This window comes from Physcomitrium patens, chromosome 9, assembly GCF_059467195.1.
Source record: "Physcomitrium patens ecotype Gransden chromosome 9, ASM5946719v1, whole genome shotgun sequence".
Lineage (NCBI taxonomy): Eukaryota > Viridiplantae > Streptophyta > Bryopsida > Funariales > Funariaceae > Physcomitrium > Physcomitrium patens.
Genome location: NC_143418.1, coordinates 2,382,187 through 2,405,467, shown reverse-complemented (window position 1 = coordinate 2,405,467; position 23,281 = coordinate 2,382,187). Strand labels below are relative to the sequence as shown.

The 23,281-nt window shown below is 40.2% G+C and overlaps 4 protein-coding genes across 7 annotated transcripts; 2 read left to right on the top strand and 2 right to left on the bottom strand.

The window, feature by feature from the left end:
- The first annotated feature begins 303 nt into the window (after positions 1–303).
- LOC112286427 (putative plastidic glucose transporter 1) lies at positions 304–4,901 on the top strand. The gene is made up of 12 exons (XM_024528299.3): positions 304–1,132; positions 1,490–1,628; positions 1,863–2,063; positions 2,221–2,320; positions 2,453–2,565; positions 2,784–2,877; positions 2,978–3,134; positions 3,282–3,428; positions 3,553–3,626; positions 3,798–3,886; positions 4,195–4,309; positions 4,536–4,901. Exons 1-12 carry the CDS (start codon positions 877–879, stop codon positions 4,716–4,718), a joined length of 1,668 nt encoding a protein of 555 aa, XP_024384067.1. The 5' UTR covers positions 304–876; the 3' UTR covers positions 4,719–4,901.
- A 1,909-nt stretch (positions 4,902–6,810) lies between these two features.
- Positions 6,811–10,755, bottom strand: LOC112286480 (uncharacterized). The gene is made up of 6 exons (XM_024528391.3): positions 10,611–10,755; positions 10,323–10,369; positions 9,986–10,205; positions 9,131–9,784; positions 8,560–8,978; positions 6,811–8,347 (listed from the first exon to the last, which is right to left on the bottom strand). The coding sequence occupies exons 1-6, from the start codon at positions 10,719–10,721 to the stop codon at positions 7,306–7,308; spliced, it is 2,493 nt and encodes an 830-aa protein (XP_024384159.1). The 5' UTR covers positions 10,722–10,755; the 3' UTR covers positions 6,811–7,305.
- Positions 10,756–13,880: 3,125 nt separating this feature from the next.
- On the bottom strand, positions 13,881–19,259 carry LOC112286816 (biotin--protein ligase 2). Of its 4 annotated transcripts, none has more exons than XM_024529116.3 (12): positions 19,033–19,259; positions 18,579–18,670; positions 17,150–17,839; positions 16,760–17,009; positions 16,470–16,531; positions 16,189–16,337; positions 15,745–15,865; positions 15,330–15,485; positions 14,923–14,968; positions 14,743–14,815; positions 14,554–14,630; positions 13,881–14,375 (listed from the first exon to the last, which is right to left on the bottom strand). In XM_024529116.3, exons 3-12 carry the CDS (start codon positions 17,799–17,801, stop codon positions 14,336–14,338), a joined length of 1,626 nt encoding a protein of 541 aa, XP_024384884.1. In that variant the 5' UTR covers positions 17,802–17,839; positions 18,579–18,670; positions 19,033–19,259; the 3' UTR covers positions 13,881–14,335. The 4 variants fall into 4 exon arrangements, with proteins under 4 accessions (XP_024384884.1, XP_024384886.1, XP_024384885.1 ...); XM_024529118.2 differs by having other exon boundaries at positions 18,983–19,121; XM_024529117.3 differs by lacking the exon at positions 19,033–19,259 and adding an exon at positions 18,801–18,932.
- Positions 19,260–21,507: 2,248 nt separating this feature from the next.
- On the top strand, positions 21,508–23,257 carry LOC112286882 (enhancer of rudimentary homolog). The gene is made up of 4 exons (XM_024529238.3): positions 21,508–21,714; positions 22,086–22,179; positions 22,392–22,512; positions 22,788–23,257. The coding sequence occupies exons 1-4, from the start codon at positions 21,712–21,714 to the stop codon at positions 22,879–22,881; spliced, it is 312 nt and encodes a 103-aa protein (XP_024385006.1). The 5' UTR covers positions 21,508–21,711; the 3' UTR covers positions 22,882–23,257.
- Positions 23,258–23,281: the final 24 nt, after the last annotated feature.

Sequence of the window (23,281 nt, the reverse complement as noted above, 5' to 3'; positions counted from 1 at the left end):
TAGATTCTCTGGTCTGAAATCCAAGTTAGTGACATATTTCAAGCTACTGATGTTTGAAGCAGCACTGGTATGCCGCACACAAATGGATTCTCCGATGACTCAAGTACCCGCGGTCAGCTTCACTGAATACATCTCTCGGGTTGATTAGAAATCGTTTGCCAAATTAATGAACAAAACTAGACTCAAAGAAATTCAACAAAGCACTTTCGTCCATGTGACGAATATTGTAGTCAAGCAATCTTGCATGTATTTTTAGTAACTGTTTGAAGCCTCAGATTCTTCGAACATGCGCAAATACATCGTAGTGAGTTGATACAATGTAAGCAAATGTTGCGGTTCTATCTCCGAACCTATTGAAGTAATCCAGACGGTGTCAGAGTGCAGAGTAGCCTGAGAGTCGGGCAATGACTTGCTTGCGGGAATTCATAGCTGTAGGCTGTCGATTTTCTATCCCCCTCAATTTCACTTTACATGTAGCGCGTCGGAGGATTTTTCCGCTGGAACGCTGTCCACAAATTAGGGTAGTATGGAAAAGTAGGGGTTGCAATTGGAAGCGGGCATCTCTGGTGGTAGGATTACAATCGAACAGGTGGCGATGGCAGAAAACGGAAAAGCACGCGAAGATGGTTGTTGACACCAATTACGATCGCACACGAAGCTTCTACTAAAGATTAAGAACCATGCCGAGTATTCCAAAATTTTATTCCGCAGATGCACTTTGCTAGCGCGCGACGGCATTCCCTGATCACCTTTTTTCGGGACTTCGGAAAATTACAGGGAGCTTCGTCGCTTTGAATGATGCGGAGTTGAAGCAAGTTTGCGGAGTGGCAGGGTGGTGAAGGAATTAGCAGAAGAATTGTTGTCTTGGATTGAGCGATGGCGTGCACATTTGGGCTCGCCGTAGGGCTGCACCATTTCATAAGCCTCTCTAATCCTGTCTTTCTCAGGCAGTCTATCGACAACGTGCGTCGTCGCCACGTTGCAGTCGCTGCTAAGCCTCAACGAGTGTCTGGACTTGAGCAGAAGTTACCGAACCTGCCTCTTCTTAATACACTAGCTTGGCCGCGTAGTCGATCACTGTCGCTTAAAGCTCAGGTTGATGAGGAGGAATCTGTTGTCGCTCCTGATACCGGTAGGTGTTGATGTCCTTGAGTTCTTACAATCCTTCACACTTTTGCACGTTTCATAGGTTTAGGAAATTTTCGAGATAGAAAATATGAATAAAATGGCATATTACCATGTTTTGAGGTTCGAGACCTTCCTATTCTTTAACCGGTAACATAGAGCTTCTGAATTAGTAACTTTATGAGCCTGCCGAATTAGGAGGAAATGCGCAGCTGCAATAGCAAAGTGATACAGTTGAAAATAGGTTTAAGACAGATTATTTTCACAAGGAGATCATGCTGAGTATTCGTAAAGGGATTCATGGTTTTATGTTCTTTCGCGCTCATAGTGTACTCTAAGAATGAACTGATTATGGCATGCTCAGGTATTTCAAATCAATCCAGCAATGATCGTGCTCTGGAAGCAGCGTTAGCGCCTGTCGAGTCCGAAAGCTCCTGGTTGCCTGCCTTTCCACATGTTTTGACTGCAGCCATGGCCAATTTTATGTTCGGCTATCATATCGGGTGAGCACAGTGATTTCTCTCTGCGGGTCCGAGGTTAGATATTCCAGAAATTACTCAAATGCTCACAATTTTCTCATCGCCCACCTACCGATGCTGGATTAAAGGAGGAACTTTTCCATCAGCCCCGCTTTTTCGATAAATATTAAGTGTCCATGTGCGTACGGAATGAATAAAATGAAGTGATTTGAGCTTTTTTCACGCGTATTTTTAATTGTAACGAGTGATGCTTTGCAGAGTTATGAATGGCCCCTTGGAGTCCATAGCGCGGGAATTGAAGTTTGAAGGAGATACTATAATGGAAGGCTTTGTAGTCAGTATATTTATCGTTGGTGCTTTCTTAGGAAGCGTTATTGGAGGTGTTCTTGCTGACAAGCTTGGGCGGCGAAGTACGTTCCAACTTGATGCAATCCCTCTAGTTCTCGGAGCTGCCTTAAGGTGCTGCTCAAATTTTGATGGCATCTCGGTCGACATAGTAATCATCTCAGAAAGTTTGACTTGTTCAGTAACTCGTGCAATTATATTTCGCTTTTCCAACAGAGGTTGTGTTCCTTTGAGCTCTTTCACTCATTGGCTTCAATGTGGTATTGTGTAGTGCGAGTGCGCAATCTGTTAATCTCATGATTTTAGGGCGATTTTTGGTTGGAATTGGCATCGGCGTCAACACTGGTTTGGTTCCTATGTACATCTCAGAGGTGCTGGCAACTCCTCATCCGAAGCTCTTTCTTGGAAACTTAAAGATTCATATGCATCGTTGGTAGTAGTTGCAACCTTGCCTTCCAATGCACTTTTGCATGGTATATTTTCAACCTGCATGGTGTACTCAGGTAGCCCCTACAAAATTTAGAGGAGCGTTAGGGAGCATGTGTCAGATCGGGACATGCATCGGTATAATTTCAGCTCTTCTCATCGGTCTTCCTGCTGAGACAGATCCACATTGGTAAGGTTTAAAACACTCATTGTTGAATTTAATTTCATTTTGATTTGTTTTAAACTATTTTTAATCCAGAAATGTTTCCTGTTAATATGGTACTGGGTTTCATAGAGGGAGGTATCTAGAGTTGCAGTGAACTTTAATAAGATGATTTTGATACAGTAGTGAACAGACCATGATTACAGGATTTCTTTCGCGCTGAAAGTTTGAACGTTGGGCGGCAGGTGGCGAACTATGCTATGGTTAGCCACAATACCTGGAGTAGCTCTAATGGTCGGCATGCAATTTGCAGCAGAGAGTCCGCGGTGGCTGGGCCAAGTACGCGGTCGTTTTTTCAATCTCTTGCTGAAGCAGTGTATTACTTGCTGAAAATCTCAGGCGTTGTGTACTACTGACAATACATTATGTCTTCATTCAGATGGGAAGATGGGACGAGGCTGAAAATGTAATTAAAAATCTCTGGGGTGAAGGAGAAGTAGAAGTTGCAATGGAAGAGCTGCGAGCTGCGAGTTCCAATGAAGGAGAGGATGAGGATATAACCTGGTCAGAGCTTATACAGGCACCATATTTCAAAGGTCGTACCCTTTTTTATTTGGAAATGCTTGCTAGCATTATTGAAATCACCTTGAGGTCACTGATCTGGTCCACTTTGAGTTCTACAAGGAAATTTAAAAAATTGCGGAGCTGACTGTTCGAAGTGATGATGCGGGGCTTTTGTGCAGTAGCTGCAATTGGAAGCGCACTTTTTGCTCTGCAACAATTCGCTGGAATCAATGGAGTCCTTTACTTTTCCTCTTTGACCTTCCGAGATGCTGGTATTACAAACAGCGTGGCGGCAAGCGCTGCTGTCGGCCTCGCTAACCTTATAGGTCAGTAGGCTCTTGCCTTGACGTTTTTTAATAGGTACTCTTAAGCATGCCCCTCTTCTTGATAAAGCAGTGCCTCAGGGAATGAATTATAGCTAATAAACAGTTCATCGCTTTTGAATACCAGGGGCTGTAGTAGCATTATCATTGATGGACAATCAAGGTCGGCGGAAGCTTCTGATGGGCAGCTACGCAGGAATGGTAATAAACGCGATGTCAGTCGTGATATATTCAGTATGATGCATCTTGATTAGACTTTTGTGACCCCATATATCATGTTTTCTTGGTCCATTCTCTGATTCCCTATGAGCTGCCAGGAGATGGGAAGGAAATGAAATACATGGGAGGCATCTGACGCGTGTCTTTTGGCAGGCATTTTCAATGGCTCTGCTAGTAGCAGCACTAGAAATGCCCGGAAATTCGGATTTCGCACATATTCTTTCTGTCGGGGGAACCCTTTTGTACGATTTTACCCCTTCCACCTTTAGGAATGCCAATCTTTTATTACTTTGAATCCAGTATCATAATGTAAAAATTTCTGATGCCTGTTTCATTGTGGCTTGTTGCTCACATGTATTCCAATATGATCAGATTACTATCTTCAACTGGTCCGCGTATCTTATAATTTCAAACATTGGACTAGGTTTATGCGGTCACTTTTGTAACATAGAACTGAAACTTGCGCCGTAGTGGTCAGTTTTATTCCTTAGATTCCGATGTTCGTTATATGTCTTGAATCCACTAGTTCTGACCCCCATTATCCCTACAGTTATGTCTTTACCTTCGCCTTAGGAGCAGGACCAGTCACGGCATTGATCATTCCGGAGCTGTGCACAACGAGATTACGGTCTAAGACGATGGCCGTTAGCCTTTGCACACATTGGGTAAGCTTCAAACTATCTTGGCTCGGTTACATGTCTACTCATGAAATCAATTTGTGAAAAGATTGACCGCGGCTTGGTAGTATATTTAAGGAGGTAGTAATCTTGAATTTTTTCCTGAGCCATTCCCCCACCCTTCTCTTTATGAGTGGTTATTTTGCTTATTCTGCAACGCCTCATTTGATTAACATCTTAACGCATACTCATCATATTTAATGAACGTTGGTAGGTTTTCAACTTTGGAATTGGACTCTTTTTCCTAGAGGCGGTTCAGCGTTTTGGACTTCCGGCAGTGTACTCAACCTTCGGCGTCACTTCATTGCTGGCCATAGCGTTTGCAAACGGTTTCATTATTGAAACAAAAGGTCGATCACTGGAAGAAATTGAGATGCTCATGAATCCAGAGAAATGAGCAAATCATTTAATTGGGTTGATTTTGTATTTGTATACTTTGAAGCGATGAATGCTCGTACAGGAAACGTTTCCGACATTCATGTTAGCAAAGATTCTTCAGCTGGAGAAATACCATGTATGGACTTCAGCCTCCTCAAGGGCTTTTATACCAATATAGTTTTTCCAAATAATTGCCTCTTAATGTGCATGCAGTGTGGATTGTGTAAAGGTGGTATTACCTTGTAATGTCGCTGATGTCAACATTGTGGCTTGTATACTAAACCACTCTAAAATTGATTCATACATCTGTAAATGGTACATCACCACCAAAACTTGTTAGATGGACTATTGTGGACATGTAACCAGTGTAAAATTTATAAGGAACAAATATTCATGTATTCTTGTGCCATTCGTGTTAAACTCTTCATGGAAGTTGTGCTTTGTTGGAAAAAGAAAAGCCATTATAATCAGTGCAAATTGATGTGATGTGTATATGCCCTATTGGTAACAATTTTTTTATCCAAATATTAATTTAAATTAGATCTCTTGTTTATATGTGATGTATTCATTATTATTATTATTATTATTATCATTTTTTCTATTTGTTTCAAAACTGAAAATCTTGAGACAGGATAATGACTTTATTTTTAACACTCAGATGACTTTATGAAAAGGCAACTGTGAATTCAACCTAATAGGATGTGTTACAACCATTTTGTGACACTATTGTGTTTGAAATAGTTGAAAAATTACAAGTCTTAAATATTAGAATTATTTCTTTATATGGTTTGTACTAATTGTGAATAGAACACAATAAAAAAAATTAACAATTTTTTAATTATTTAAACTATTACTTTATTACCATAAATTTGTTTAATAAGTCTAAAATCTTAGTAGTGGTTATTAAGTACCAATTTAAAAATATATTACACTTATAAAGTTAGTATTATTTATTTGTTTTTAAACTTACTTCTACCAAATCCAAAACATCACATAATATATAAGCTAGCTTAGTTAAGACTAAAAACAATATTCAAGTTGGTCAAAGACCTAATAACAACACCACTTCATTGTTGTCTAATTATTCAATCACTACTTGGAAATGAATTTCTTTTCTATCTCTAAAATAATATTGCAACTTTAATTAAATTGCTATCCTGTCATGCACAAGCAACATCTTAAAATACACCACTTTTGATATATTGTTCAAATTATCTAACCTTTTCATAACCATTAATAAGTTGAAATAATCTAATATGCTTTAGTTCTTCAAAAACCTCAAACAATATTGTTCCAATGCGAATTAATGTTAAAAGACTTTTATGATTAACTATTGATATGCTTTGTAAGACCAAAAAAAAGTGTGTTATCATTTCTTGTAGTGATTTATGTACAATTCGCAATTCTCTCTTGTTTTCTTTCTTTTTTGTTTCTTTCCTCTCTTGTTTTTCTTTCTATTATACATTTTTTGTATTTATGTTATTTCATTTTATTTGTGAATATTGATTATATTCTAAAGACATGTATATATATATATATATATATATTATCTACTTAATCTTTAAAAAAATATTTATATCTCAAAATTAGTCTATAATCTTCATATTTATATATCTTTAAGAAACAAATATTTTTTTAAAAAAAATCTTCTTATTAGACAGACTTTGTTTATAACACAAAGACAAAGGTATTTTTTTATGTTTACAATTTTTTTTCAAATAATGCCAAAATTTTTCAATGGGCAAATATAATCTTAGAGTGATTTACCTCAAATGTACAAAATAAGAACACTTGAGTGAACTCTACATAGATGTAAAGTACAGATTGTAAGATCTTGGAACTCAACTATTGAAATTTAATCCACAAAAAATTAGGGTTGACGGTTGTAGAGTTTTTGATTAAACCCAAAATCTCCAAACTTAGTGAAATCAGAAAAACATTTCTTTCTCTTTATGATGAGTTTTGATCTTTTCCACTTGTGGGTGCCTGACAAAAACACACCTCCAACTACACATTTATATATATATATATATATATTACAAATACGCCACCACACAACTACAGATAATTCCCAAAGTCTGCCCTCAAGGACATAGCACACAACGAGAGGATGATCTAGAATATTTGCATGAACAAGTGAGCACCATGATCATCCCTATGAAGGTAGTGCTCAAACAATCAGAGACTAGCTGGTTTATCTCTAGAAGGAATGAAGTCGGTGCCCGAACAGATTCTAAAGAAACTGAATCGTAAGGACTACAATCAACCGATTGAAGTTCAGATAGAACTAGTTGCTAGTTTTTCAGCTGTGTAGAGAGAAGGAAGGGCTGATCATCTGCCCATAGCCGCACGAGGGGAGGTGAGGTACTCATTTCAGCGACGATGACTTGAATGTTTAAGTCACAGATGGGCTGCGTCTGAGGCGGTAAAATTACACGCTGCCTAGCGAAAATTGTGCACACATGCACAGCAGTTGGCAGCTATGAAAGCTTCCAAGACCCAAAGGCAACACACTCTAGAATTCTGCGAATGGCAGATCAGATGAATTACGGGCCGAATCTATCGAGGACTTGGCGGCATGATTCCGCAGGGCTGCTGTTTAGAAGTTATGGTACATATAATTCTCCTTCGAATCCGTCTGAAGGATGGGAAAAAGTCCCGTACTGAGGATGCTGCCTCCGACTGGGATGATTTCTAACAGTCGACGAAGCCTCCCACTCAAACTTATTCCAGTCTGCAACCGCGCTGCTAAACTTGGCAGCCACATCTTTCATTTTCGGACGATATCGGTGCTCCGTCTGCACGCACTGTAAAGCCAGGCGAATGATCGGGTGGATAGAGTCTACCCGCTGGGATGGCTCCAAGCTGGAGTCTAAGATTAACGCCACATCTTGCTCACACATCTCAGCAGCCCAGCTCGTGATGTTCCTTCTCTCGTGGACCACTTTCCGCCCACTAAATTTTTTCAAAAGCACGACCCCAAAGCTGTAGACATCACTCTTCGGCGTGAAAGAACCAAGGGAAGAGTACTCTGGGTCGAAATACCCCGGAGTTCCCCCCATGCGCGAAGCCCACAGCATTGACACATTCTGATCGTGGCTGGAGAGAGACAGCCCGAAGTCCGCGATGTGGGCCTCCAGCTTCTCGTCTAACAAGATGTTGGCTGGCTTCACATCACCGTGGATGATCATGGTAGTGGCGTATTCGTGCAAATACTCTAGACCTTTAGAAGCACCTGCGGCGATTTTCAGCCTCTCTTTCCAGCTTAAAGCCCTCTCCAGGCGGTTCTTGTGGAGGCAGTCTTCCAGAGTGCCATTCTGCATGTATTCGAACACAAGCACACGCTCATCTTCGCAGTAGCCGATAAGACGCACCAGGCACGTGTGGTTCAACTTGGACAGCAGGTCCAGTTCCTTGTCAAATGTAGACTTGGCAACGTCTTCACTCGTGTCAGGTCTTTTGATCGCCCGAATCACGCCATGTAGCCTTCCCTTGTAGACACTGCCACAGGTGCCTTTACCTAGGAGCGCTTCCTTTGACCAGTTGTTGGTTGCTTCCTCGAGCTCCTCCATTGTGAAACACGCCACGTCTCTGCCGACGGATTGATTTCTAACAGGCCAAGCCGCAGCTTTAGAACTTTTTCGCCTTCTGCACATGATTGGCACATGTATCGAAAATGTGAGCATGGAAAAAAGACAACTCAAAAATCATGAGCTGAGAACTTACGAAACTTTCAAAACTGTCCGACCTTGTAATCCCCTTAAGAGGTAATCAAACCTAGACCAACATGCACCTTGCAGCATAAAGGACCCTTTAAAATTTAACTCCCAATCGTATAAAGTAACGTATTTCTTTCGTACCGTGAAGAAGAATCAGAGACAACTGAGTTGGGCCGGGGTTCAGAAAACCTAGATGTGCTCCCTTTCAAAAGTTTTCCACCCTGAAAATATGCAGTTAGGGTTTTCTCCGAGCTTGAAGCGTTGGTCGCTACAACAGAGACCTGTTTTTCTATCTTCCGAGCCTTGGACCTACGCCTGAAGCAATACACAACTAAAAAACCAGCGGCTAGTAGGGCAAGAGCACCACCTCCGCTTGCTGCGCCAGCGATCACAGCTACTGATATTAAGGCCTTGGAGTCGCTACTCTGTGGAGCTTTGCATGTGGGAGGACAATTACAAACACTTTCTTCAACTGAAACGCCGCTGGTGTCATTAGAGACGCATAGAGGATTAGCAGGAGCTACAACAGTGGAGCACGTGTTCAAGGTCGATAACTGCACCTGCAAGAATCCTCCACAAGAAATGGACGTTCAAAATTTATCATTGCAATGTAGGAGGGTCCTGAAATACTGCAACCAAGAGAAACACAGCTATGACCATTCTTATAATGTAAATGAAGCAGCCAGGTTTAGAGGAGTCATGTGAGACTTACATTGCGAGGGAGGGGTTCAGGAGTAACAGAGATGGAATCATCAGTGGGTCGTCCAACCAATGCAGAAGAAAAGCCAGCAGTGGCCATGGAGCCCAACTCGTTTATGATAACATCGGAACCAACTACCCCAATAAGTGTGTAGTTATCTGGCGCAAAGACGGGGTAAGCAACAGTTATAACGTCTTCGAGGCTACCACTATCTCTATAGGGCTTAATCCAGTAAGGCCTGTAGGCAACAGCCTTCAAGCGCCATTGAGCTATGATTCCAAAGTAAGACCTCAGGGTCCAAAGAGGATTCTGGACCGTATTTTCATTGCGCTCGTATACGCCACTCACATTGCAAGCTATACTGGATAAAACAGCCTTGGCAGGATCACTGCGATCGAAGCTGTAGAACAATGACAAAACGTTTTGTGACCTCAATTGTTGAAGGGCTGGGCTTAACTCAGGCAGTATGGTTTCATCAGCAAACCGCCCGTCTGTAATGACGAACATGATTTTAAGAACTTGAGATCTGGGTCTGCGAGAATAGGTTTCATTGACTCTTAGAATCCGTGATAAAAGATCGGGAACCCCTTGCCTGGCATTCACAGACAATCTATCTAGCTCGTCTTTCAAGGGCTGTGAGTAGGAAGGCATACCATTGGCCACCATCTGCGATCCATTCGAGGATATCAGCACACAATGCAAAGCTTCCACTCATTTTTATCTACAATACAGTTTTATCTTATTGAGTCCACATCTTTTCCCATCAGAACTGAGAATGCAGGATAAGAAAAAACAGCAAACATCAATAACAACAAAAACAAGATACGTAAACCCTTGAGCCTGCTTGTTTAACCTCAGCACACTTACTGTCTTGTACACCAAGTCGCGCTTGCGTGAGAATGAAAGAACTGATACACGATCACCATACGTCAGGGCATCCAGATGATCCTTGACGATGTTTACAGCTGCATTAAACTTTGTGACATCTCTAGAAATTAAAATATCACCAGGTAAAGCACCGCCCATCGAGTTTCCTTTATCTAAAAGAATGACAAGATCCTTCGTTACGGCTGTTGCACCCATGTACCTGTAAACACACGAACGCCATGATAGATCAAAAAATATGACCTATGTAGGACAACCGGAACAGTGATGACCCTGATTCTCTTAACAAAACGTTCTACGGGAAACCTATCAGACTCACCACGGACGCTTTCTGGGCTCAAATGTGCAACTCGTCCGTGACACATCCTGCAACACGATCAAAAATCACATCCGAACTAATACGGTCATTATTGTCAAAGTTATAACATACTACAACATGCTTTCGTTGACAGTGTGTTCACCTCCTTAAAAACGGGATAGTTTACATCGTTTCATTCTTTGTCACTGACTTTTTGGTTAAATGCTCCAGTCAAAAACAAATCGAACAAGCACCCAAATGCTAGGTTTTCTAAAATTCTTTTGTAGTAAGGGCAAGCTCACAGCTTACTCGACCAGGAAATGAACGCTGCAACCCTTCTACTGATCCAAGGTAGAACCACGAAGTGAGGTTGCTTGCGTTGTTATTTTTTGAAATTTCCATAAAAAGGGGATCGAGCATCCTCTGACTGCAGATTGTGTGTTGGCTGCAGTTGTCAGAGTTACATTGAGTGGAGTGGGAACTCTGTCAGTTACAAGTTACAAGTCAGGTCACACTAGCCAAGTTTCTGAAATCTGCATAATGCTGAGAAAATTATAAATCCCTACACTTTTTTTTTTGGGTATATTCAAGCTGTGTCTAAGTGCATAAAGAACTTATTCTGCAGTAATGGCTCTGAGAACCAAACCCTCATTCCAGACTTGTTCGAGCCCATTGACACTGATGGATCGGTAAAATACCTCACGTAACTCTTAGAGAGAGTAACTCGCAGCTGTGAACATCCACGATTGCCTTTGAAATCAATACAAGTTGGATTGAGCGCAACATTTTTGCACGTCAACAAGTCGAGGTCCCCTTCCAATGGTTCGCACGACTGTCTTGAGCAGCTCTCTCCACAGGAAGCCACCAAGCCTGCAACACATGCATTCAGACTTTTTTTTCATGATTCTTTTACTAGTGGTGGCTACTAGTAGAAAACTTCTTCAAATGAAACAATCCCGACGGATACAACCTGCTAGAATTTGCAAAGCAATCCCACTGGTTAACAGTTGACAGGCACTAGAGAAGTAGCGATGCAAACCTGCTTGATTTTATTTTAGTGAAAGCTAAAAATAAAAACTGAAACTGAAAACACTTAAGCTAACGTTGAGGTGTGTGATTTCAACTATTAAAGGAATCTAAAACAAACGAAGGGAACTATTCAATGTAGCATAGAAGGAGATTGTGCCAGCTGAGGGCAAAATAATAGTGGAAAAATTAGTTTTTTGCTTCATCACAATCTTGGATCACAAAAGCACGACTGTCCAGATGGGTGAGAAATATACCACAAGTGTTGGCAAAATTTTCGGTGGCTTTTGCGGCAACTCTCATGACCTCTTTCTCAGCATTATCTAAGTATGCGACGGCATCGTTGAAGCTCTGTGCCAAACACACATTGAATGATGCTGCAGCTAGCAATGCCACAACGAGTAACAAAAGCCTGTTCAATCTGCATTCGCACTGTCTCCTCTCCTTCCAAGAGGAGCTTGCTTGCACATCTCTTCCTGGCACCCCTTTCCTACCAATACTAGTGGAGTGCATGTCCGCCATTTCTAACATGACCCCAATGCACGGTCGACTTTCTCTGCCTCGGGCTACGAAACTTCCACTGCGAATTACATGACCCTGCCCTGTTTAAAGCATTCCACCCGACCCTTGTCCCATGGCGCATTCCTGATCTATTCTTTTACGGAGAATTGGACCTGCACAAGTAGGTCTGCTCCTCCAATTATCCAGACGATCCAGAAACAATAGCTTCAATCTACATTGGCACGTCGATCCTGCTTTCCAAAGACCATTAGTGGCACCTGATGAGACATAGAGTTAGTAAGCGGACTACACAATTAACATACTACACCACCTGCTCATAAATGCCATGAAGCCAATTTGTTTGGTACAGTTGTAGGAGCGCTGCAAGTTGTAGACGTGAAAGTTTATGCTTGTAAAGTGTGCAACTAATATAAGTTGCACACTTATATTGAGAGGAAGACTAGGAAGAATGAGTAGTGACCACGGCGCTTTAAATCACCTAACCAGGAGTAGATATCAAACTAAACTTGACCTGGATGGCCTATTAATCGCTCACATGCAACAAGCGCAACTATTTGAATACAAACACACTATGGATACACCGACGCCGCAACTTCTCATCAGGTTTGGGCGAGTGGGTGAAATTTCCGAAGTCGGCAACGAGATTGTCGGCATTCACAATCCACCTAAATCTAAACCTGGTGGTCACGATTTCCGCTACACCCAAGCTAAGCAAATCGAACTCTAAGCTCATGTTTCCACTGTTATCCCACTGTCGCTGCAAGCAACCGGACACGACAGTCGACAGACCCGAACAACCAACTTTGGACTTCCGAACTCTCAAAACAGCTCAATGACGCAAGTCGTGTATCAACAGACTCGTCCGCAGCACCGTACCTGCTTGGACCTACATCAGGTTCTCACCTTCGCCTGATCGACTACTCACCTGCAACCATTCTAGCTTAGTCTAGCAAACCAATCGGGTCTCTAGAAGAATAACGACAGGAGGTTGTTTCAATGTCGACAGGACGAAAAAAATCCGAAGAGTCGTATCAGACGACCTCAATTCAGTGTACCTAGCTGTGAAGGCCGAGATGGTAGATACAGTTGTACATACTGGACGATGCTAGACGGCCCCAAAAGGGAACCGATCGCTGCGCCATTTGGATAGCATCTGCAGAGTTAGAAATGAACGCAAACGACGTACGGATCCTAATATTGCACCGAGCGACCTCCCGAAAGTATTGGAACTGGGCGCGCAGGCGAACAAGCGTCTGTGGTGAGACGCATTCAGACAAAAGTCTGCAAACCTTTGGGGCCCAAATTTTTCGGCACCTGCAAGTTCCATGCACTAACTGGCATAACGGGTCAACCCTTTTACCCCTGCTCGGTGAATCTAGATAAATGCTTACGGGGGGGAGGAAATTTACTACTGTCACCGCAGAGATGAAGAAGGGATGTTCGACTTGGTTTTGATTCCCAAGTGAAGTGTTCGCTCCACATCGTTGACAGATAACGTCGCAAGCAATCTCCTCATCTTGAACGGAATTTCCAGTAGCACTCGAAGTGGAAGTCGGCGTTCGTGCAAGGTGGCAGTGCCATTGTAAGACTGTCCGTTAGAAGGAATCGAGTTGATTAGTTAGATCTGAAGTTCCAACATCAGATCTGAGCTCCTAGTTATGGTGACAAGAATTTGTAATCGTTATAAAATCACACAGGAATTTCGATATGATGACGCTTCTTGATCTATGCAGATGCGTATTGCAACTCTGGCAAGGTGGATTGTCCGATTGGAGTCGATCCAACTTCTTTAATTGTTCATGAATCATGGTATGAAAAAGAAAATGCAAGAGATCCAGTGAAGAATGATATTTACCTCTTGATTTCCTCTGGAGACAACCTTCAATGCTTTCATTTCTTAAAAAAAGTGTTAAATGACAAGCTGACTCGACAAGGGTTCCAATTAAAAGTGTGCAACATCTCAGTGCTCTAACATTCCTACTCGCTCGAAGGAAAATAGAACTTGGTATTCAGTGCTTATTGACCATCTCCTCCAAGCCAACAGCATGCGTTTTATTGAAAAATATGTGCACTACAACATTTTCAGGTAATACAACATCCAATTGTACAACATGAAATTTCTGAACAAGTGGGACACAACTATGCATCTGCAAAAAAACTACAGAAAATGGTGATATATTTCTCTCAATTGGTCTCACTCGGTATAGGGTTCGCCATCTCAAAAGGCTTCCTCATATTGACACGTGTACATTATCACAATAAAGCTTACCGTGCTTTTCCTCCGGGAAGCAAGCACCTGAAATACATAACAGATAGTAGTACGAGATGTCCTACATAATGGTATCGACAGATCACACTTGACTAAGCGCTTGATGACCAGGCGATCCTCCACTGACTTCACTGAGGACGAAAAAGCTTTGCACAATGGGGAATCTATATATGTCCCAGATTGAGAGTTGGTTCGCAGAAGGAAATCAATACGTAATTCACATCTTCTTTCTCACGAGGCCTTTCAGGAAGTCAAAACTGCAAGAAGTTGCAAAGAAATATTTAAGCTTCAAAAGCTCAAGAAAGCCCCACGGGTCACCAACCATTGTCAAAACATACCTATTAACAAAGAACACTCAGAGCAAAAGAAGTCTGAAATGCTGAAGAACGAACTCCAAAATTCTTTCACGTGGTTCTAATTCGTGTGCCCTTTTACCTGTTTCCGTCTGGATGAAGTTCATATGTCTCTGATGCATCATCTACAGCTCGCAAGTAGCCTGCTGGTGTCAACCCCTGAAAACAAGAATAGAGAATGAAGATATTTATAACTAGACCAAATCAAACAAAAAAGAATTCCAAATCACCATCAACATTCAATCTGTAAGATACACATGCAAGTGCTTACCTGAATTTTAAGAGGGACATGTGATACTTCAGAACTGCCTTCCTCAATCTCCTCGAGCACTACAGTTTGACCGCTGTGGCAAGAAAGCATTTAAAAGTAAGATATCATGAGCGAAAATTACCCATACAAATTTCATCTCATTGTGCAACTATGGATGGAAGGTTAAACCGAGCGTCACACCTGTGCAGCCATCGCTTGTAGTATTCGCTTTCTAGAGCATAAAAGCCTGCAAAGTTGTGAGTTAGATAAGTTAACAGAAAATTCAAAGTCCATGGCTTACCGCACTTGGTTTGACGGATCAATTGAAAATCTCTAGAAATAATAACCCTTGAATCGATACACATGTTACAGACAATAAAATCGAAACTCGTTCATTATAATGAGCTTAGATGAAATGACTTTTTAAAGCTTAACACATCATTAATTTGCAATCTAGTATTTTTTAAATCAAAGCTAAACAATGGTTGAAAAAAAAATTGATTATCAATGTGAAAGGATGTTCTTAGTAGATTTTTGCTTTGGACAGCTATGTAACGCCTTGCACTACAACAGCCTCAGCAGATATTGGGATAAATGTTTCAGATCACCTTTAGAGAGGAATACATCAAAAAGATCCTCAAACTTGCTGATGATAGCAGCCAGCAACTCATCTCTTGGCAAGGAAGGTGCTTCCTCGTTAATTTCTTCTAGCAAAGCATTCAAACAAGTCGTAGGCTGTTTGTTGCCCACATTCAATCCTACTCCTAAACTCTCGTTCGAAAAATTGCACAGGAACGAGCCAGCATATTAGAGATGATTCATTGTAATTATTGAGCCACATCTTTTAAATACCGCTACATACAAAGAGATAACATTTTCACGAACAAACGTGATAAATCGCAATTCTCAGTGTTTCCATGCTTGGGTTCTCGTAATCACAAAGTTCTTTCGTACCCTGTCTTGTACATTTCTGACTCCTTCAGGAACATCAAATACCAAGAAAAGATCCGATATCATGCTTACCAACCACAATATTGAACTTTTTTGAGCTGTAAGTTGACGTACAAAGGACTCCGCCAACTTTAAGCCCTTTAGCATACAGGTCATTTGGCCACTTAATTCTCACTTCCGGTGCATTAAAACCCTGCGAAAAGGAAGCAAATTACTGACCGAGTCTCCATGTTCCATCTTTAGACAAGGTTTGCAATTACATGCGCGAGACTATTGTGTGCAGCTACCTGGAAGATACTGATGTTCCTTCGTGTTTAGCGGTGTGACAACATCCTTGAAAATTAGTCCTTACAGAAATCGGTTCAAACCATGATATTACGGAGCTTTACCATTCAGAAGACTTACTTTAAATAATCAAGTCATGTCCAAGCTTAATGACAACTAATTTTCAAATTCAAATAAGCAAAGAGTGAACGACAATTATGACATAAGAACCGCAAGGAGATGTACACGTACTTTGCTTATGCAGAGGCTTTCGATACCCTGGATAACCGCGAGCGATACCACATATTGCAAAAACGGAACTGCACGTCCGTCTGTCATCTGAACAGTGAAGGAGAACATGAGGCAGCCCTTGGGGGACTCCCATGAATTGCCAGCACGACCTGTAGATGCGCCAATTCAACACGTCCCATATGTTAAGCTAAGAGGTTAGCTAGAGCTAAGTTTATATATATAAATATATATAGATGAACAAAACATAAGCAACAAAATAACTCTACGGTTCTACGTCTCACCTTTTCCCTGAAATTGAATATCAGCAACACTTACTGTCCCCACAGGCAGTGTTTTAAAGTTCCTGTCAACCACCATGAATACTTGTGAGGCCCGTCTCGGGCAGGAGCATTGTAGGCCAACGACCGTGATTCACAACAGTTTGATGGATGACACCATCAATCATATGATTCTCAATGAAAACAGCAAAGACACTCGTACTTGGCAGCAAACTCTTGAGTCATTGAACAGTGAATTTAAAGCTTCAATTCCGTAGGCATGCACAACGAAATAGTCCTGCGCGGAAACGTACTGAGACAGCAGTGTATGAGTAGAGGGCAGTTGGCGAGCATAAAGTAGAAACATTCCAAAACGACGAGTCATAAGCTGGTCCATAAAGACATCCACTCGAAATCCATCTTCATTTGATTCACCCTTCTCGTATACTACTAAAGTAGATCCTTCGGGGAGCTTCAAGCATCCGGCAGTACCAGTAAGATTTTCTGCATAACTGAACCCCATATCTGATTTCCCAGCAACAGCAATTACATACTGCTTGGAATCTGATCACAACCACATCGCATATCAAAAATTAATATAATGAATGGAGTAGCTTGATCATTCAGTAAAGCATTATTATTAGCATAGTGCACAAATCAGGACCGGGAGCACTTCTAGACACCGGTAAAAGCGAAGAACTTACTATCATCTGTGCTAGAAATCTTCTCCGTAGTTTGATTCTGAATTTTATTCCCCGCTTTCCCAACCTCGTAGCCAGGATTCTTCTCAGAAGCTTTCCCAACGCTGCTTCCTTCATCTTTCCCAACGAATTTATGAGAAGCCTTTTCAATCCCGCCCTCTTCAACTTTACCTCCTTTTCCAGAGACCTTACCCACATCTTCGCCTTTACCTATTGCTTTTCCAGTTACCTTGCCCACATCTCCTTCAGCTTTCCCTACAACATTTCCAGTTACCTTGCCCATATCTCCTTCAACTTTCCCTACAACCTTTCCTGTTACCTTGCCCACATCTCCTTCAGCTTTCCCTACAACCTTTCCTGTCTCAATACTCTTATCAAGCTTCCCCACATTGTCATTCTCAGTTTTTCCAATGGTTTCACCTTTAGTCGCCTCTGTCTTACCTACACCCTTTCCTTCAAATTTGCCAGCCAAAGTGCCCATCTTCTCCGTCTTGCCCACTGCGTCCTCATCGGCATTGCCTACCGATTTCCCAACACCCTCGACCTTCCCTGTACTTTTTTCGAAATCGCTTACACTTGCATACGTTCCCTTTTCTTTGCCATCCTTGTCCGAATGTGCTTCAATCATATTTACTGTTTTGTAAGGCCCTTCCATCGCATTCTTGTTAAACTCTTCTTTGTAGGCTGAAATAGCTGCATCACAGACAGAGTACTCCTCATTAGTTTGCTTCAGTTCACTAGAAACATCTTCCGTACCAACAGGTCCTTCTAGTACCCTCGAATTTCCTCGATCATCTCCAGTATTCACCACAAAGAGTCCATTTGTGTTCCCACCAACTGTTGTTGGCAACGTAGGAGACCCTCTAGATACCATTAAAACTCGAGGAATGTTTGCTGACAAAGGAATGACCCTTGGAGGCGTCACATTGACCGCTTGTCGCCTATGAATAATAACAAAAGGAGGCGTTCGGATGGAATGTGCGTGAACTTCTACGGATTCACTGAAGACTGTCCGGTAGACTGTGAGCCTCTTCATGAATCCAGAGTTCATAGCCCTTTAAGCCTCAACACCGAACCCTAATGACCACACCATGTAATATCGTCAGAAGCTGGAAATCAGTGACAATTATTCTTGAAAGCACTGCCCGCATACCCGGTCCTCGTCCTCAACACATCCGGTAAACAGTTAAATACGACCTTCCCGCGCAAAAGAGTCTGGCGCACCACGGGCTCCAAGATCCCAAAATCGAGCTTATTTACCACTAAAACCCAACGCCGGCAATGCTATCGCGATCTACTACTACAGAAAACTGACGGGTAGAGTGCCTCACAGTGGTCAATTACAACACACCGGAATGTATTAGCCTAAATTTAAACTCAAATCTCCATTCATACTAGGCTCCTAAAATGCGACACACAATTCCATACTTACCTGAGCAAGTTTGTATGCAAGGCAACCTCCAATATACTTCTTGCAAGAAAAATCCCGCAATATTTTCCTACTTTAGATGGAAAGAATTGAACCTGTGATACACCACCAAAATCAAACTCGTGTTAGATTTAGACGTTTCCGACTGCCGTCCGCACTACCTCAAACACTACACATCAGGTGCACAATTGTGAAAAACACAGACTCAACCACAGCCATCATCACCTCACGTCCAACCGCGAATAACCTCTATCATGATTCACTTCTAATCTCCTTCGCCTCCTTCTTCAAGAACGTACCCTAGAGTTGCTCAAATATATTACTATATTCAAAGACGTCTCAACTTCCGACTTGAGGCATGTCTGAGACGCAACGAACGCACCGATAAAAGGCAGTGAAAAAGTTACCAATTATGTCATTCGACAGAGCCAAAACTGAGGGTGCCAATGGAGCATACCAGCAGACAAAAACACGCTCGGGATTGTTAATCCCCCTCTATCACCATCATCCAAACTTGTATCGAAAAACTGTCGTGAGCGTCAAATCCGATAGCTCAGCTCCGAGATAGGCCTCGCGTCCACACGACAAAGGAACTGAAAAAGCACTGCAGTGGATGGAGCAAGTGCGGATTGTGCGCAGTGATAACTACAAAATAACAAGATAGCTACAAAACAACAAGACCCTCAGCTCGGCGTTGGCGACATATCAGATAGGACAAGGACAGAAGAGAAGAAGCCGCCGACGGAAATGGTTTCTCCTCCAATTCTCGTTCGTCCATGCTCCAACGAGGAATCGCGGAAGTGCCCGTGTGAACGGCACCCACTGGTCGGAGCTTATGAGGAATGTTAAACTTGAAAAAGCGCTTAATTCAGACTTTTTGGCGCCACTTTTTGCAATAGAAGTCTCGCTAATACGACATGTGTTGGAGCTGCTCTCAAGGCCTTTTCATGCTTCAAAATTTAAAGTCTATAAAGTAAAATATACATACATGGCGTTTACAGGTGAAAATGTGAAGTATTTGTTCTTTATTCAACTGTTACTATTGGGATTATTTTTGGAACCGTGTTGATATTAACTTCTTTGAACTCAAATGTTGTGTTGATTTCATATTTTCTCAGTTTTTTTTTTATATATATTTATATATGCATATATATAGTTTCTTTATAATATTATTGTAAATTTGTAAACCTTAAGAATCCAATACACTTTTTTATGCTCAAAATAAATGCTTAGCTAAGTTTTGCTCTAAAATTGCTACTACCCAAAATATAACTTAATATTCCAATTGTTAACATCCATTGTCATCTTATTTGAAGCATGTTACTCTATACATATACAAATATATAGGTCTTTACATGCTGGTATTTTAGTATATAGATAAAAAAAATAATAATAATAATAAAAAATTTGATGGTATTACCACCCCACAATTTATTTATCAAGTGAGTATTGTGGTCTTAATTAATTAAATTGTGTTTTCTTTAGTGTAACAATAGTGTTTTGATTTTGATTTTTTTTTATTTTTAATGGAATTATTCAATGCCAATTAGTCTTTAAAGAAGATCTATCTAAACATAATTTTTCTACAAATTATTATGATCTTAAGAAGCTAAATAGGCTCTTAATTTTTAAACATTATTATAGTGGTTTGTCAAAAGAATTTTAAAAGACACTATTTAATCTACAAAAGATTATTAAATTAATTTAGATTCTTTTATATTTTTTCATAATATACACACACACACACACACACACACATATATATATATATATATATATATATATTTATTTAAATCTAAACTCTTGCAATTCTCTTACCTATACTAGTAAAAACCACTAATGATATGTTTAAAGAACAATAAGATTATTTGTATGATAAATAACTAAAAATAAAAAATATTGTAATTAAAATACATCAATAGACATTGTTATTATTATAATATAATTATCTATACAATATTATCATTATTATCTATATATATTATAAATGATTAAAACACAATTATTTTTTTGTTCCAACTTATCATGAAGAAATTATATATATATATATATATATATATTTAATAGCTCCAACATACTTATACTACTTGATTTTGATTAGACACTGTTATTTTTGGTTTTTTCTTTTTTTTTTCTTTTTTTAATCCTTAAGAAAAACGACCTCTAACTTTTAATATTTATATAAACACAAGCTATAAATTTTATCTTTGTGTTTATTTATTTATCTATTTATTTATTGAAATAATAAAATTTTGAAACATAACTGTCATTTTTTTTTTGTGTGCAAAATATTGTAGATATCTCAAAAATAAATATAAATATTTTTATAAGAACTATATTTAATTGAGATTTATTTAGTATGCTTTGTATGCATATTTAGATATATATTATTATCTTTTGAATACTAATAACAATTTATATATTTTATGTAATTATTATAATTATTATATAACTTATTTTATTAATCATTTTATATGAATGTACTTGTAAATTGGCTTTTATTTAATGTGTTTATGATTTTATGTATGTGTCTATGCATATATATATATATATATATATATATATATAATAGATCTTATTTTTAATTTATCATTGATGAATAATATATTTTGCTTTAGTTTTTAATAAATTTTTTAATAAAATAAAAAACTTTAAAATTAATAACATAACAACTTTAAAATTTAGAAAAAAATACTTGAAACCAAAACATGTCTATTTTTATATTTATCTATCCGTCTATCTATGTCACATGTTTTGGCATACTACACATACTTTATATTTTATTTATTTATATATCTTAGATCAAAAGTTCCAAAAGCGGTTTTTCTTTTATTTCGTTTTTATTTTTATTTATTATTTTACTCAAGTTTTCAATTTTTATTTCCGAATATACACACACATGCAGGTACAAGCGAAATTAGCAAGTGAGAGAGGTCCGACTCTGCTTGCTTGTCACCACTCCACCAGTAGAGTCTTCTTCTTCGCTCGCTCTCATTCCAATCTTGTCTTGTCTTGTCTGTTCCAAATTCATTTGCATCTCCACATTGTCTCCGCACTTTCGTTCTTCTCCATCGGCACCACTTCGCACTCAACTTCTCTCACTCAATTGTGAATCCGTATTTCTAGTGCTTCCATCATGGTACGTGCAATCGGTTTCTTCTGTGAGGGAGCTTGCTCATGGTGTTAATTTTTGGTAGACGGGCAGTCTGCTTGCTCTGGGGATTGGAGGCTTGAATTGTGTACACTTTGGTTTCTAGCTGTCTCTCTTTTAAGTTTGGCTCGTTTGCGAAGATATTTTTGGTGTGTGAGGAGATTTTTGATGAGGCCGCGGAGAGTGTCGGAGTAAAGAATGGAGGGGAGGCGGGGAAGCTACCGGGAATGGAATATTAGGTCTCTGTGCTGCATCCGGGATGTGTGTATTGAATCGGGGATTGACTATCATTCCCTAGCGAAAGTTAATCGGTGGCTTGAATTGGTCGTTCATTTTGTTGATTTATCATGAATTTGCAGACGCAGAGGCACACGATTATCTTATTGCAGCCTACTCAAAATCGGGCCACACGCACCTTCATAGATTACCAGTCTGTCCCAGATGCTATGGATGGTACTTAATTTCTCTCCCACTGTTCTTTCCTCCTGCAAGATCTGTCGAGGCAGATCTGATCTTTGTTTGTCAGTTCAGTGTATGCCTAGATTGCAAGCAAATTGGTATTACACATAGCTTTGAACGGAATTCTACAAGGATTGGCGTCGCTTAGAAATTTTTTTTGTTCTTTGTTTCTTTTGCAATATTCACTGTATCTTTTTGTTGAGCAGGTATTTGTGGATTGTTTGAGAAGAGATTGAAAGATGCAAATCCCAACCTACGGAACATCACATATGATATCTCGGACTTGTACAAATATATTGATGCTCTCACTGACATGAGTGCTCTCGTGTAAGCTGCGCTGTCTTCTCCTCCCTGCACTTGCTGAGGCGTGATGCATGAATTACAAGGATTCAATTCAATCTTTCTTGTCATGCAAGACTTTCAAGAAAACCGGTGCATCGAACTGTCTTTGGTGTTTTCTGAATCATCGTGCCCGAACCGGAACTTAGAACAAGTTCATGTTTACCACTGCCAGCAGCTCTAAAACGTGTTACATGTGTAGGTGAAAAATGTCTGTTCTCATTTCGGAAGTTGATCGGCTTATGCTTTTTGTGTTGATGTAGGTTCAATCCAACTATCCTAGCTTATGCACCTTTTGATCGATCCTGGATCAAGCAGCAGGCCTTCGAACGGCTGAAGGCGTTGGCCAGGGATTAGAACCAGCAGACTTCTTTGCTCATTTTGTGGAATGGATGCGAATACAGGAAAGTCGTGAAGCCTGCTGTGGCCATGACGATTAGGTGACATACGTGACACATGCGATGATTATGGTGGAGTGAACCGTTGGTTTTAATTAGTTTCCTGATTCTCAACACGTACCACTGCGAAGATTGCCTGATTTCAATATGTTCCAGATCGGTACAGGAGTGAGGCGAGGAAGACCTGTGTCTTAATCTGACTCTGATGTGTCTTAGCGTTGGTTTTCTATATTTTTGAGCCAGTATGATTCCGTGAACAAATGCCTTCATGGTTCATAAACAAATCATTTGTTTTCGATTCAAATTAACTTTGTAAAGTCAATTTGTGTGAGCAAGTGTTTGGATCCCCACGCAAACAC

Coding starts and splice junctions, on each gene's coding strand:
- LOC112286427 (XM_024528299.3), top strand. CDS start 877: ATGGCGTGCACATTTGGGCTCGCCGTAGGGCTGCACCATTTCATAAGC. Junction 2,878..2,977: donor GTCCGCGGTGGCTGGGCCAA/GTACGCGGTCGT, acceptor GTCTTCATTCAG/ATGGGAAGATGGGACGAGGC. Junction 3,627..3,797: donor TGGGCAGCTACGCAGGAATG/GTAATAAACGCG, acceptor GTCTTTTGGCAG/GCATTTTCAATGGCTCTGCT.
- LOC112286882 (XM_024529238.3), top strand. Junction 22,180..22,391: donor TGTCCCAGATGCTATGGATG/GTACTTAATTTC, acceptor TTTGTTGAGCAG/GTATTTGTGGATTGTTTGAG. Junction 22,513..22,787: donor ACTGACATGAGTGCTCTCGT/GTAAGCTGCGCT, acceptor GTGTTGATGTAG/GTTCAATCCAACTATCCTAG.
- LOC112286816 (XM_024529116.3), bottom strand. CDS start 17,801: ATGGAAGGGCCTTACAAAACAGTAAATATGATTGAAGCACATTCGGAC. Junction 16,532..16,759: donor ACTCATACACTGCTGTCTCA/GTACGTTTCCGC, acceptor GGTGGTTGACAG/GAACTTTAAAACACTGCCTG. Junction 14,376..14,553: donor CTTCATCCAGACGGAAACAG/GTAAAAGGGCAC, acceptor AACTTCTTGCAG/TTTTGACTTCCTGAAAGGCC.
- LOC112286480 (XM_024528391.3), bottom strand. CDS start 10,721: ATGCTCGATCCCCTTTTTATGGAAATTTCAAAAAATAACAACGCAAGC. Junction 8,979..9,130: donor CTGAACCCCTCCCTCGCAAT/GTAAGTCTCACA, acceptor GGATTCTTGCAG/GTGCAGTTATCGACCTTGAA. Junction 8,348..8,559: donor GTCTCTGATTCTTCTTCACG/GTACGAAAGAAA, acceptor AATCATGTGCAG/AAGGCGAAAAAGTTCTAAAG.